This window comes from Lytechinus pictus, chromosome 6, assembly GCF_037042905.1.
Source record: "Lytechinus pictus isolate F3 Inbred chromosome 6, Lp3.0, whole genome shotgun sequence".
NCBI lineage: Eukaryota > Metazoa > Echinodermata > Echinoidea > Temnopleuroida > Toxopneustidae > Lytechinus > Lytechinus pictus.
In genome coordinates this window covers 11,746,978-11,760,344 of record NC_087250.1, presented here as the reverse complement: position 1 = coordinate 11,760,344, position 13,367 = coordinate 11,746,978, and the positions used below count along the sequence as shown (strand labels likewise).

The 13,367-nt window shown below is 36.7% G+C and overlaps 1 protein-coding gene across 1 annotated transcript; it reads right to left on the bottom strand.

Annotated features, from left to right (window-relative positions):
* Positions 1 to 4,812: 4,812 nt before the first annotated feature.
* LOC129262947 (uncharacterized) lies at positions 4,813 to 13,130 on the bottom strand. The gene is made up of 6 exons (XM_054900914.2): positions 13,031 to 13,130; positions 11,027 to 12,260; positions 10,393 to 10,668; positions 9,850 to 9,951; positions 6,038 to 6,253; positions 4,813 to 5,509 (listed from the first exon to the last, which is right to left on the bottom strand). The coding sequence occupies exons 2-6, from the start codon at positions 12,246 to 12,248 to the stop codon at positions 5,238 to 5,240; spliced, it is 2,088 nt and encodes a 695-aa protein (XP_054756889.2). The 5' UTR covers positions 12,249 to 12,260; positions 13,031 to 13,130; the 3' UTR covers positions 4,813 to 5,237.
* Positions 13,131 to 13,367: the final 237 nt, after the last annotated feature.

Here is a 13,367-nt window from a genome sequence, read left to right as displayed (position 1 = left end):
AGTAGTAGTAGCAGTTCTACTAGTAAAAGAAGTAGTAGTAAGAGTAGAAGTAGTAGTAGCAGCAGCAGTTCTCCTAGTAAAAGTAGTAGTAGTAGTAGTAGTAGTAGTAGTAGCAGCAGCAGCAGCAGTAGTATAGGTAGTAGTAGTAGTCGTAGTAGCAGTTCTACTAGTAAAAGTAGTAGTATTAAGAGTAGTAGTAGTAGCAGTCCTCCAAGTAAAAGTAGTAGCAGTAGTAGTAGTAGTAGTAGTAGTAGTAGTAGTAGTAGTAGTAGTAGTAATAGTAGTAGTTCTACTAGTAGAAGCAGTAGTAGTAGTAGTAGTAGTAGTATTGGTAGTAGTAGTAGTAGAAGTAGTAGTAGTAGTAGTAGTAGTAGTATTAGTAGTAGTAGTTGATTTTGTTGTCATACTAGCAGAACGTAGTATTAAAAAAAATATTGCTGTTATTGTATTGCTGGTAGTAGAACTAGTATCTTTTATGTTTTGTTATTGTTGTTATTTTTTGTATTGCTATATTTTATATTTTCTCTTCAAAGTAGAAGCTGTAGAAGAGAAAAAAGGGGAAGATAAAGAAATACATTTCATGTTGTCATCTCATGAACAACAAAAAGAGCTTATGGTGTCTGTAAAGATTTGAAAGGGTTGTCGCTTTTTGCTATTGCCCGAGGATGTTTTTTTTCAATGAAGAGGCATAAAGTTTGCATGATTTGAGTGGTCCTTCGGAAATAAATGACCATTTCAATCAAAACAACTAGTTTTTTGGCACTACTTTATTTCAGTTCCTTTCATACATAACACAAAGTAATACAAATCAGATACAAAAAAGCAGTATAAAATAGAGCATATGGAAATGGAAATGAGGAGTCCACTAAAATCAATGCTTGTAAAGCTTGGATCTCCCTCGAAAAAGTAAAAATAAATCACTGGATACTTGATATTATGCATGCGTATAAAGAATATACACTTCATTTATATATATACAGTATATATATATATACATATATCATTGTTTATCATTGTTCGAAACCCACCTTCACCCGACAAAGGAAATTATAATTGGTATAGTGTCGAAAATCTGTCTACCTGACGGTCAATCGGATCGGGGTCGCCCTAGCCACTAACCCGTCTCTGTGGTCTAGTGGTTAAGGCACCGGCGTTCAAAGCTGGGGGCCCGGGTTCGATTCCCGGCAGAGACATTTTTTCGGCATCACCAATTTTTCCAAAGGGTAGATAGCTCTGGGGAACCTTGATTTAAGCTACGCCTACCACTGTTCTCTTCATCCATTTCTTTACAATATTTAAATAAAAGAGTTGCCAAAGCTGTTGTACATGTATAACTTTACACATACATATATATACATATATATATATATATATATATATATCTTCATTCATATATATATATGTATATGTATAAGTGTATATACATGTATATATATTTATATCTATATAATTATGTATGATATATGTATATATATATTGGATAGAGGTTGTACAGAGTTCGTAATGCAATATGTTTGAAAAGATGTTGGGTGTCTTAAAACAGGGATGGTCCAAGAGGCAGACAGTTTCTTATCTTTCAAGATGTTTTTCTACGTCAACTGAGAATTCAACCTAACCTTATTCTTTCAAGTAAACTGAAATATACACTAGACCATTTGAATATTAAAATTCGCTTAATATACAATGATCACGACAAAACTATATGAGAAAATCAGCCTCGTGTGAAGACTCCCCTCAGAATCCCAACGTTATTTCTCATGGAGCAGCGTATTGAAAATAAATTATGATAATAATAATTGCTATTAAAGGATATTAGGGGCTGAAGATATGCCACAATATTATTTGAACAGATTTAAAAAATCAGACATATGAAACACTGAAAAATTGATCAAAATCGGACAACGAATAACAGATTTATGACATTTTTAAAATTTGAATTATTTTGGAGAAACACTTCTCTGCATGTAATCATGAATGTTCAAAGAGCAAATTGACAATGACATTTCCCCACTTGTTCTGTTGTATCATTAAAATATATTTAGAAAGTCAAAAGGGGCCTAAGCTTTCGATCCTAGCAGAATCTTCGTCGGAGGCAAAATGACAAACATATAAAGTGGAACAACCATAATATAGACCACAGACATGCAACAGCAGCACTAGAAACAAGAAGGCTTAGAGAGTAGTGATGACCAATCAGGTTAGAGAAGGGGATGGAAGAAAAGGAGTAGGCAGACACAAAGGGAAGTTAGTGTAAGTAAGGCCAGTGAAATACCTTAAGCTAAGAGGAATTAAGATAATGAGGCAGGCAACATCAAACAGGATCTGGAACAAAACAGTGATAGAGGGTATGAGGAAGAGATAAATAACAAGATAATTAGTGAGAGGTGGGTCAAACAGGTTACAAAGAAAGGCATAATAAACTGGTGCATAAGAGTGGGGATAAAGCGAAGGAATGGGGAACAACTGATAATGTGCAAAAGACATATAATATAAAATATATTTATTCAGATTGTGTCCTCTAAGAATAACAAAATGGATTGACAAATGATTTTATCAATTGGATATTCATTGTTACATCTTATTTGATTATAAGTGAGACGTACCATACACACATGTATAAAAGTATAAATTAATTATGATTTCATGTCATAAAATAAGAAAAATGAAAGTGGGACATTCCATTATCAGCCCACCTGATGAATATTCATGACAATGTTCGTATAATTGTTTTCATAAATTATTGCTCAACTTAGAAAAATAAGGACATTTTCAGCATTTTGTTTTGTGTCTTTTTTTCTAAATACTTCCACATTTTAAAAAGTTTATATGCAGCAGTTTTACTTTTACTTTTATTCTGGATAATCTGCTTCACGGTAAATGGTATCTGGATTGTGGGTCCAAGGTACAAGGAAGACTTTGAAGGTATGACAGCAGTCCCATCAACTAAGCAGTCAGTAGGCAGGTCCGCCAAAAGTGGTTTTTTTCATCCAAGTGATATTTATGACCAGTGGCAGACCGTGACCCAGAGGAGACAAAGCATTGGAGGGGCACAGCATTGTTCGCAAACAATACAGTGCCCCTACAATGCTTTGTCTTCTCCGGGTCACGGTCCGCCACTGTTCATGACTACAGAAGTTTTGCATATTGAATGAGCTTGATGCGGACCAAAACACCTCTTTTTATTCGGTCATTGCTGTTTTAATTGTACATCGAATTTCATGATTTTGGTATCATTGTAAAGAAGAAGAATTATTCTTTAAGGTCATATGTTTGAATTTATTCAAAGATTATGTAATGTAGGTGAAACTTTTGATCTAAATTGTGCTAAAAAATAATTATTTTCACCTGACAAAATGTGTTATTTTTACACTTTATTATTGATTGAGCCCAAATGATTTTTAAATCATGATAAAGCTGAATAGGTATGCTTTAAATGGTATAGGTTTCAAAATAAGAATTAGGTTAATCGGGTCAAGATCACACTTTTCATTGGCCAAGTACATAAAGCAGCTTGAAAACAAGAATAATGCACTCTGATTGGTCAAAGAGACCACACACTGGCAAATTCCAACGGTTTCAGTACCTGGGTTCACGGGAAGGTCACACTCCCCATGTGGTAATCTCCTCAAATTACCCGCGCCTGTTGTTTTGTGAACCTTATCCAGCCAATCAGAACTCTGGATCATGCTACTCCAAAATTTCAGTAATCTCGTCTCTTGATGGGAAAAGTGTGATCTTGACCCGATTAAAAAGTTCAGTTTTATGGTGATATGAATATCGTTGAGGCTCAAAATAAAAAGTTTTGCACACTTTGTAAAAGAAAACCGACGAAGAAAAATCAGTTTTATGGCACATTTTCATGCCAGAAATTCACCTATTTATCAAAATATTGAATACAAAATAAATGATCAATATGAAAGAGTAACATTTTAAATCTATCTGATGGTGCAATGATGTTTAATTTGACTTGAGGTTAAAACAGGTTAATTATAGGAAAAAAAAACATGAATCACAAGATTTTGCAAAGAGGAGGATTCAGCCACGAGATGATTTGGATGAATCTGGCCTTTTTGCTCATAAGCATAAGGACATGCGGTCTGAATGTAAGGCGATGAGATCACCTCTCCGAAATGGTGACGTCACAGGCAGAAAAAGTTCAACCTCGTTTAAGATTGTTAGCCCAGACCTTCACATCTGATGAACACTAGTAAAGAGTTATATATTTACCATCCCAAAAAACAATGTGGCGATGCTCAAAAATTATTTACATTGATGTACCATCCGCCTTAAATATGTGATCACTATCATGACAAACTAAGGAGAAGAGCATAGAGGATGAGTAGCAAAGGTCCCACTATATAACATTGTGGAACTCCCCTGACAAAAGGAAATGATTAGAAAGTTGTTGACTCTGTTCACAGCAGGTATTTAAGTAAGGTACTGTTCACTACAAGATGCTTCCTAAACGCTATTTATACCCGTGAGAGAAAGAAAGTAGGATGTACGTGAAGGCAGTTGTGTTTTTGTGTGTCATAGAGACAGAGGGGTCTGTGTGTCGCTGTTTTGAAAATTTGTACAAATCAGGTTATATTCCAGTGATTAACCTTTGATGCAAGCATTGCCAAAATCAGCTGTTAGCTTTAACACACAGATCAATTGTCACTGCAAGCGCGCAAACCACTACACATATTACAAATACCATGGAATCTAATATAACAACTATAAACTTAACATATAATTTACAAAATGACTAGTCAAGGTTTTCAAGTGCAGCTGCAAGAGAAGGACTTCAAGGTGATGAACATTAGACTGTCTTGACTGATTAAGTTTTTGGCAATGTGACAAGTAGCTTCTTGAGTTGTAGTAACAGGTCCGTTGAAAATATAACGTGATATGGCAGTGACGCAAATACTGTGTGACTAATACAGGCTTTCAAGTGCAGCTGCGAGAGAAAGATCTTCAATGCAAGGAACATTAGTGTTTCCTGAGTTGCCGGTATGGGCATGTTGATGGTACCGTCGGGGATATCACGTGATTGACTGTTAATACGCAAACACCACGTGACTATTCAAGGGTTTCAAGAGCAGCTGCAAGAGAAGGAACTTCAAGGTAAGGAACATTATATTTCCCATTGTGGTCAGGTGTTTCTTGAGTTTTAAGTCCATGTCGTAAACTGGGCTCGCTGATGGTACCGATGGTGATATCACGTGATCGGCAGTTACGCAAACACCACGTGACTATTCAAGGTTTTTAAGTGCAGCTGCGAGGGAAAGAACGTCAAGGTATGGAACCTTCAGATCATCTTTCATGGACTGATAGAACGCCTGTGGTACGGTGGTAAGCTGTTTCTTGAGCTGCAGCAACTGAGTTCCGTTGATTGATTTAAGCGCTTTGTTACGTGATGTGACGTTGTTCACCGCCAGCCAATCCTGGACCCTCTTGGAATCCCATCCGGGTACTTGGGATTCTGTTGTAGGTGACTTCGGTTCCTGTTCCGGCAGTTGTGACCCTATAAAGAAAAGGGAATGCAATCGAAATTAGAATAGCTTTATTCGACTTTGCACCTATGAAAATGTCGCAATTGGAGAACAGGTAACGTTAAAACTCAGCAATTTTCAAAACGTTTGCAGTGGGAAATCGTTAGCATTATGTATATACATTAAGACAGAGGTGGAAGAAATTATTGATAGACTATTGTATGAAAAAAATGCAATGAATTTTATTTCTATGTCTATATCTGTGTTTGTACTCTCCCGTGACGTACGTAATACATGTGTTTAGTTCATCCTGGTTAAATGTCCATAAGCGTACGCTGTGAAACAAGTGGGTAAGGGGGGGGGGACTATTGCATTTCTCAATAAAGAATTTGTAAAAACGCGACCATTTTTAAATGGTCGAGATTTCATGTAGAAACTCGACCTGGTCTTTGATTTCAAATTTAAAAAATTATGTATTTCCCCTCGCGTACATCTCGTTCCACATGGGCTTTTGTTAGGAAGGGGTGGGGAATAGGGTGCATAGATTCAGAATCACATACCTGTCGTTGTAGCATTCACCTTCTGGATTGTTTCTTTCTGCACAGCGAATTCTTTTTCTATGATACTAGGAAGTACTTCGGAGACGAGCTCTGCTTTTTGCACGATGTAGTATATCTTACCGGCCGTAATACCCCCTAGCCAGCCAGAAGCTTTGAAGTCGGCCTTAACTTTCACTGGAATTATCTTCTTCTTGCATTCGTATGCATAAGACGCTTCTGAAATTATTAAATGAGAGTCTTTGAAATAAGTAGGAACTTTCAATACGTATACGTTAATGATGCATTTGGAAAGGGGACAACAGTGACTTACACATCAGTAGCAGACATCCCTTTTTCATTTTGGAATACTTCCACAGACTCAGTGGCGTAATCAACCACAAAGAATTGAGAAGGCCAGATATAGCATATTGGGTAAACATCTTTAAAATTTCAGCACTTTTATTACAAAAATACAATTTTGGGATAGATTTTGACATGATATCCAGAAAATAATCTAATATTTCACCCTACTCTCTTTACTTTTTTTTCCTTTTATCATTTTTGGGGGGTCTAGGTCGTGCAAAATATTGGGGGGTGAAGCATCCCTAACCCCCCCCCCTCATTTCTACGCCACAGCATAGACTATACAATGCTAGTATAGTATAGAGTGTCATCTTACTTTGCCGTTTAAATTCCGAGAATATGTGGTCTGTTTGTTTCTGGACAAAAGGGTGGCTCTTTTTAATAACCTGCCATGCACAGTTGATGATGTTGATTGCAATAATGATAAAGATGAAGATGATGATGATAATGGTGATGATGATGGTGATGATGATGGTGATGATAGTGATGATGATGATGGTGATGATGATGATGATAAGGATGGTGATGATGGTGATGATGGTGATGATGATGATGATGGTGATGGTGGTGATGATGATGATGGTGATGGTGGTGATGATGATGATGGTGATGATGATGATGATGATGATGATGATGATGATAAGGGTGACAATGATGGTGATGATGATGGTGATGATGATGGTGATGATGATAAGGGTGACAATGATGGTGATGATGATGGTGATGATGATGGTGATGATGATGATGATGATGATGTATTGTTGTAATAAACATGCTCCTATCAAGGAATGTCGGGTTAAGGACAGACACTGTCCATGGATGAATTCAAACATTATTAAACCCATTTATAGACGGAATTTTTAAAAGAAAAATATGATACCTTAAAACTTCTATATTTACTTACAGAATATCGCTTTATTCGAATCTCAGTTACTAAGGAAATACGTAAAAGTAAGAAAACATATTTGATTCACTGTCTAACAGATATAGCAACGATAGTAGAAAATTTTGGAAAGAATTAAACAAAATTACAGGTAGAGACAAAACAGATTCTATCCTACCATCAAATTTGGATAGTGATAAATTTAATGATTTTTCCGTGAACGTTGGAAAACAAATTTTCAGAAACTTTTAATCATCACACTTTATCATGGAATCATCCAACCAGTATCCACTCTTTTACCTTCAAACCAATTACGCCTGATAGCACATATAAAAATATTTCTCTTTTGTCTGATCTGAGTAGTCTTGATATTTTAGACTTTGATACTAAATTACTTCGTAGTTCAGTTCCTTTTATTTATGAATCTTTAACCAATTTGTTCAACGCAAGTTTGATGTCTGGAACATTACCTGATGATTGGAAAATCTAAAGAACTACTACACCGGTTTATAAGGGTGTAGATGACACCAATGACATTTCTAATTATAGACCAATTTGTGTTGTATGTCATATTGCTATACTAGTGGAAATGGAAGTTCAATCCCAATTTTTATCTTATTTACAGACGAACGATCTTATTAATATTGACCAATATGCCTTCTTGCCAAATCACTCAACCAAAATACTTGCTTAGATAGAATTATTGATGATTGGTACGAATCTTTTAATGAAGGAGAAAATGTTGGTGCATGTTTCCTTGATATTTCTAAATGTTTTGATTGTATTGAACATAAACTATTACTTTTTAAACTGAATAATTATGGCATTTCTGACACTGAACTCCTTTGGTTTCAAAGTTTTCTTTCAGACAGAAAACAAGCAGTTTTTTTCTCAAGGTAAACAATCTAAAACAAAAGATATATCCATAGGAATTCCTCAAGGTATTTTTTTAGGTCCTTCCCTTTTTCTAATTTTTATGAATGATATTACAGATTGTTTAAAGAATAGTATATGTAATATTTACGCTGATGATGTTGTAATATATGTGTCTGATAAAGATATTAATGTTATTACATCCAAGCTTCAAGCAGATTTGAATTCTACTAATGAATGGTATTACTGTAACAGATTAAGGATTAATGCGAAAAAAGTAATGTCATGATTTTGGCCAATAATTCAAGGAATAATAATGATCTTAAATTGAAGGTGTATATTAATAATGATATCATTGAACAAGTACAAAGCACAAAATACCTAGGCATCATGTTAGATAGTAAACTATGCTGGGATGCTCATATCAAATATTTAATTAAATCTTTAAGTTACAACATGTACAAGATATTTACACTAATGAAAATTAGTAATTTTTTACGCAAGGAAGTTTTCAATAAAATATATAAATGCACCATACAACCAACCTTTGATTATTCTTGTTCCGTATGGGGAAACTGTTCTTTACATCATAGAAATACACTTTTACGTTTACAGAAAAGGGCTGCACGCATAGTTACAGGGAATTTTGATTACAATGTACATGGCCTTAGTATAATTAATTCACTTAAATGGCAAACTCTTGATATCAGATCTTATTACTTTTTAGCTTGTATAATGTATAGCTGTATTCATGGAAAGGCCCCAGTCCGAATGTGCAATGAAGTGGAAATGGTTTTTGAAAGACACTCTTTTGGTACTAGACTTGCCAATACGTTGAACGTCGTTTTACCAAAGCCTACTCTCGAATGTTTTAAGAGTTGTTTTAAATATGCTGGCGGCTTGGTTTGGAATAGCCTTCCATCTGATATTCAGAATGCTAAATCTCTTGAAGTTTTTAAGCGTAGTATAAATGCCATTATTTTAAATCTACCGTTTAATGACATAATATGTATTGTTCAATAATTGACCGACCGTCTTTTATTTCTTTCTCCCTCCTTTTCTCCCTATCTTTCTCTTACCTTCCTTCCTCTCTCTCTCTCTCTCTCGTCTTTCTTCCTTCTTTTATCCCGTTTTCCTTCTAGGTCAGACCGTTTATTACTTTTATATTGTGAGCCATTGTAGTCGTTACCTCTTTTTAAAATAATTTTGTGCATAGTATATATTTTGTGTGTGTCAGGACCATGATGTAAAACAGCCTCGGCTGACCTTTTTCTTTATCCTGAATAAATATATTACAATAAAAATGAAAATAAAAAAATGATGGAGATGATGATGATAATGATGATGGTGATGATGATGGTGATGATAGTGATGATGATGATGATGATGATGATGATGAAGTTGATGATATTAGGATGGTGATGGTGGTGGTGGTATGATGATGGTGTTGCTGGTGGGGGTGGTGATGATGATGGTGATGATGATGACGATGATGATGGTGGTAATGATGATGACGATGATGATGATGATGATGATGGTGGTGGTGGTAATGATGATGGTGGTGGTAATAATGATGATGATGAAGATGATGAAATGATGGTGCTCACGATGATGATCATGGTGGCGGTGGTGATAATAATGATGATGTATGCAGTGATGACCGATGTTGATTGCGATGATGATGATGAGCAGATGGAAAAGAGAAAGTTTTCACCTGTTCTGCAGTCTTGACTATCTTGGTAACCACTTGTAATACAGGCAATTATCATATCAGCATTCTCTACAGCTTCTGCCATCGCCCCAATTTTATCACCCACTAAAACAACAAAAAAATAACATAAATGTATGTGAAATTTGGATGTATTGAAGAGAAATTGATTTTCGAAGAGACAATCACAAGTAGGAAAATGAAATGTAAAAGAATAGAAAGAGAAGGAGGAAAAAAGAAGATGATGATAAAGAAGAGAAAGAAGAAAGGGGAAATGGGGATGGTGAATTAAGAAATGAGTGGATGGCAATAAAGGCCTGGGATGACATAATTCCTGACACGTACATCTAAAAAGTTGTTCTTATTTTACCACAGTTAATGTAAGGACATCATAATGGATTTTAAGATTGATCTGGGGCCCATAACATAAAGCTTAGCAATTATGTTATAAAATGTTTTACGGTTGATTTCATTGACTTGAATGTAATGTTAATTGTGAAAATCAGGCTTGCAATTGCTAATCTTTGTGTTAAGGATCCATGGACTTACTCATATGGTCCTCATCCATCCATACAGCGTATCCTCTCTTTCGAAGCTCCTTCTTGAACTCTCTCATCACAGGTTTGGACGGGTGTTCCCATTTGTAACTGAGCATGATGTGTCCAGTTGACTTTGCAGTGTCGGATGACGCCCTCTGCGGTGACCCATCGTCGGTTTTCTTGCTCTTCAGGTTTTCAGGAAGTCTGGATTCGTAGATCTCGAAGAGAGCTCCCATGCAGGCAGTACGGAGTTTTTCGTGCTCACTCTGGGAATACTCGGTCAGATCTAGTAAAGTGATTAAATTCGTATTGTTTTAGCCATAAACAATAAGGAAACTAGCGCTTTGTGCATAGGTTTCCAATTTTGTTACTGAACTATCTTTGAGTTGACACTCTTGCCTTCGAATTAATCTAAATAAACGAGATACACCAAATTGGTTAGTTACTACTCATAGTGCTCCATTTTCCTGGTTTACTAAATTTAGATGCAAGGTCTAATTGCCGATGGATCGCTAGGCCAGCTACTTATGTTGTTTGAGTTTACTTGTTCATTCTACGTATATGCAAAACGTCTTTGCCGATTATTTTATCATAATAGGTTTCAACGTTAGTGTGACAATGCATAATATTTGAAAGGTACTCACTGTATATGATACCCTGGAATTTGCGAAATTTTTCTTTATTTTCCTTGAGGAATGCCAGTCTCCAGATGGTATTCGCGGCAGAGGTCTTCTCTTCGGTGGTACATTTTGGTTTGAGCAATTTCGCAAGGAGTGGGATCCCACCTTCTGTAACAATGAGCTTTTTGTTGTTATCATTAATGGCTAGATCTTCTACGGATTTCACGAGCTCTTCTGCATCTAGACTTACTACGGTGACAATGTCCTTCTTAGATGTTTGTCTTTTAATTGAGGACTTGTGGTCTCGATTTGAGAGGCATTTCCTCAGAAGAGACAATAGAAAAAAAATGCATTTGGTATTGGTGGATAGCTTGTCGGCTTCTTCTTTCTTCACTAGCTTCGCCAACGTCATGAACGCGATTGTCTGGGTGAGGCTTCCTGTTGACTCGCTAAACCTCTGAAGAGCAGGTACGACTCGGTGGTGCCTTGGAGCCAAAGCCCGCACTCTCATGCATGAATTGTCAATTACGTTCATTGCATCGAAGACTAGATCATTAACCCATTTATTTCTGGACTTTGAACCCTCGATCAGATGTAAAAACCAGTCCGATATCAACGCCAGGCACCCGTCCTCTTCCATTTGCAGACAGAAGTACTCGGAATTATCGGTGAAGTTCCAACTGGAAACTAACAGTTCAATATAAAACGTAAATATTGTTTTCTTTTGAGGCGTCAATTCTTCAGCATCAGCACCAGCATTCTCAATCTGCTGTAACAATTCCCCCTTTGACCATCTATAGCTAAACATTTTGCAGTAGTCCGTGTAAATGGCCAACCCGTCCGCGGCAGCGTTGCGGTCAATGTTCTTGTTCCCTGAAACTTTGCTGATACCCCTCATGTGCCCGTTGCACGAGACACATGGGAAATTGTCACATTCCTGGATGTGCTGGATACCTTCTTTTACAGGGATAAGACATTGTTTGATCTCCTCACTGAACTCCTCGATTCGTTTTGCCTTTGCAGCTGCAGAGTCCACAAGCATAACGTCTGAAATATCGGCCAGGGTGTCAGCGGGAACTGGGTTGGATGGCTCAGTTATTAATTCCGGTTCCACTGGACCACTGTCCGCTTCATTGTGGCCTCCTACTTCTCGGGTAGCGTTTGAGTTTTCGACAGATGGAGGTTCTGCAATCTTTTGCACTGGTGGAATCCTTCTAGCACTTGCAGAAGAACCCATCTTTAGCATACGTTACGAAACCTATAAAATCGTAAAGAAAAAAAAGGATGCAAGTCATCATTATTCATTCAGGTATAGGCCCTAAAAAGAATGTCGGGTGAGTTATTCGCTGAATGTTGTTTTCTTAACCCCACCCCCTTTGCCCTTTTTTTTCCAAATGCCATCCTCTTGCCTAGAAATATCTTAAAGGGTAAGTCCATCCCAACAAAAAGTTGGATTGGATAAAAAAAAATATTAAAAACAGATGGCAAGATCTCGAATCTCGTCATGTTTACATCTTCTAGAAGAGATGATCAGATGGCAAGATCTTGGATCCTAGATCTTGCCATCTTATCATCTCTCCCACAGGATGTAGACGTGACGAGATCCGAGATCTTGCCATCTGAGCATCTCTTCTATAAGATTTAGACATGACGAGATGCACGATCTTGTCATCTGATTATCTCTCACACGGGATGTAGACATGACGAGATCTAAGATGTTGTCATCTGATCATCTCTCCCACCATGCCAACGGGATGTAGACATGGTGAGATCCGAGATCTCGTCATATATTTTTTTCCTAAGAGATGTAGACATGACGAGATGATTATTTATATCAACATCTGGGTGGCTTTTTTAAGCTTCCATAGCTTTGGCCTACTAGAAATCTCGATAACCAATGATGTTGTTTACCAATTACCGTAAATCCAATGAGTACTGCAAAATTGAAATAAAAGCAACAACGTGACAGAAGTCCAGACAAAATATATTATCATTAAAAATAGAAGAAAAGGTGTATTGAATACATACGGTCTTATATATTATATGGAAGGGCTTCATACTAGCAGCAAAATATATTGCATTCCTCGCTGTTTAGAACCATTCCCTTATGTACAGTATATTGGCTGCATTGATGACGAGCCTTTGCAAATTGGCGATATCTCTCTTCACGAAACGCATTCGTCTATGCACTGACAATAGGAACGGTGGTGTATATTTATCACTTGGCAACAAAATGCGGTATGACGTTGGCCAGCGCCTTTCGGTTTCTGGACATACTGGATAAATCTCGCCGTTTGCATCAAAGAAGTTCATTACTACGTGTTTACATGTATCATGTCGGTTAAGTTTAATGCATAGGTATAGT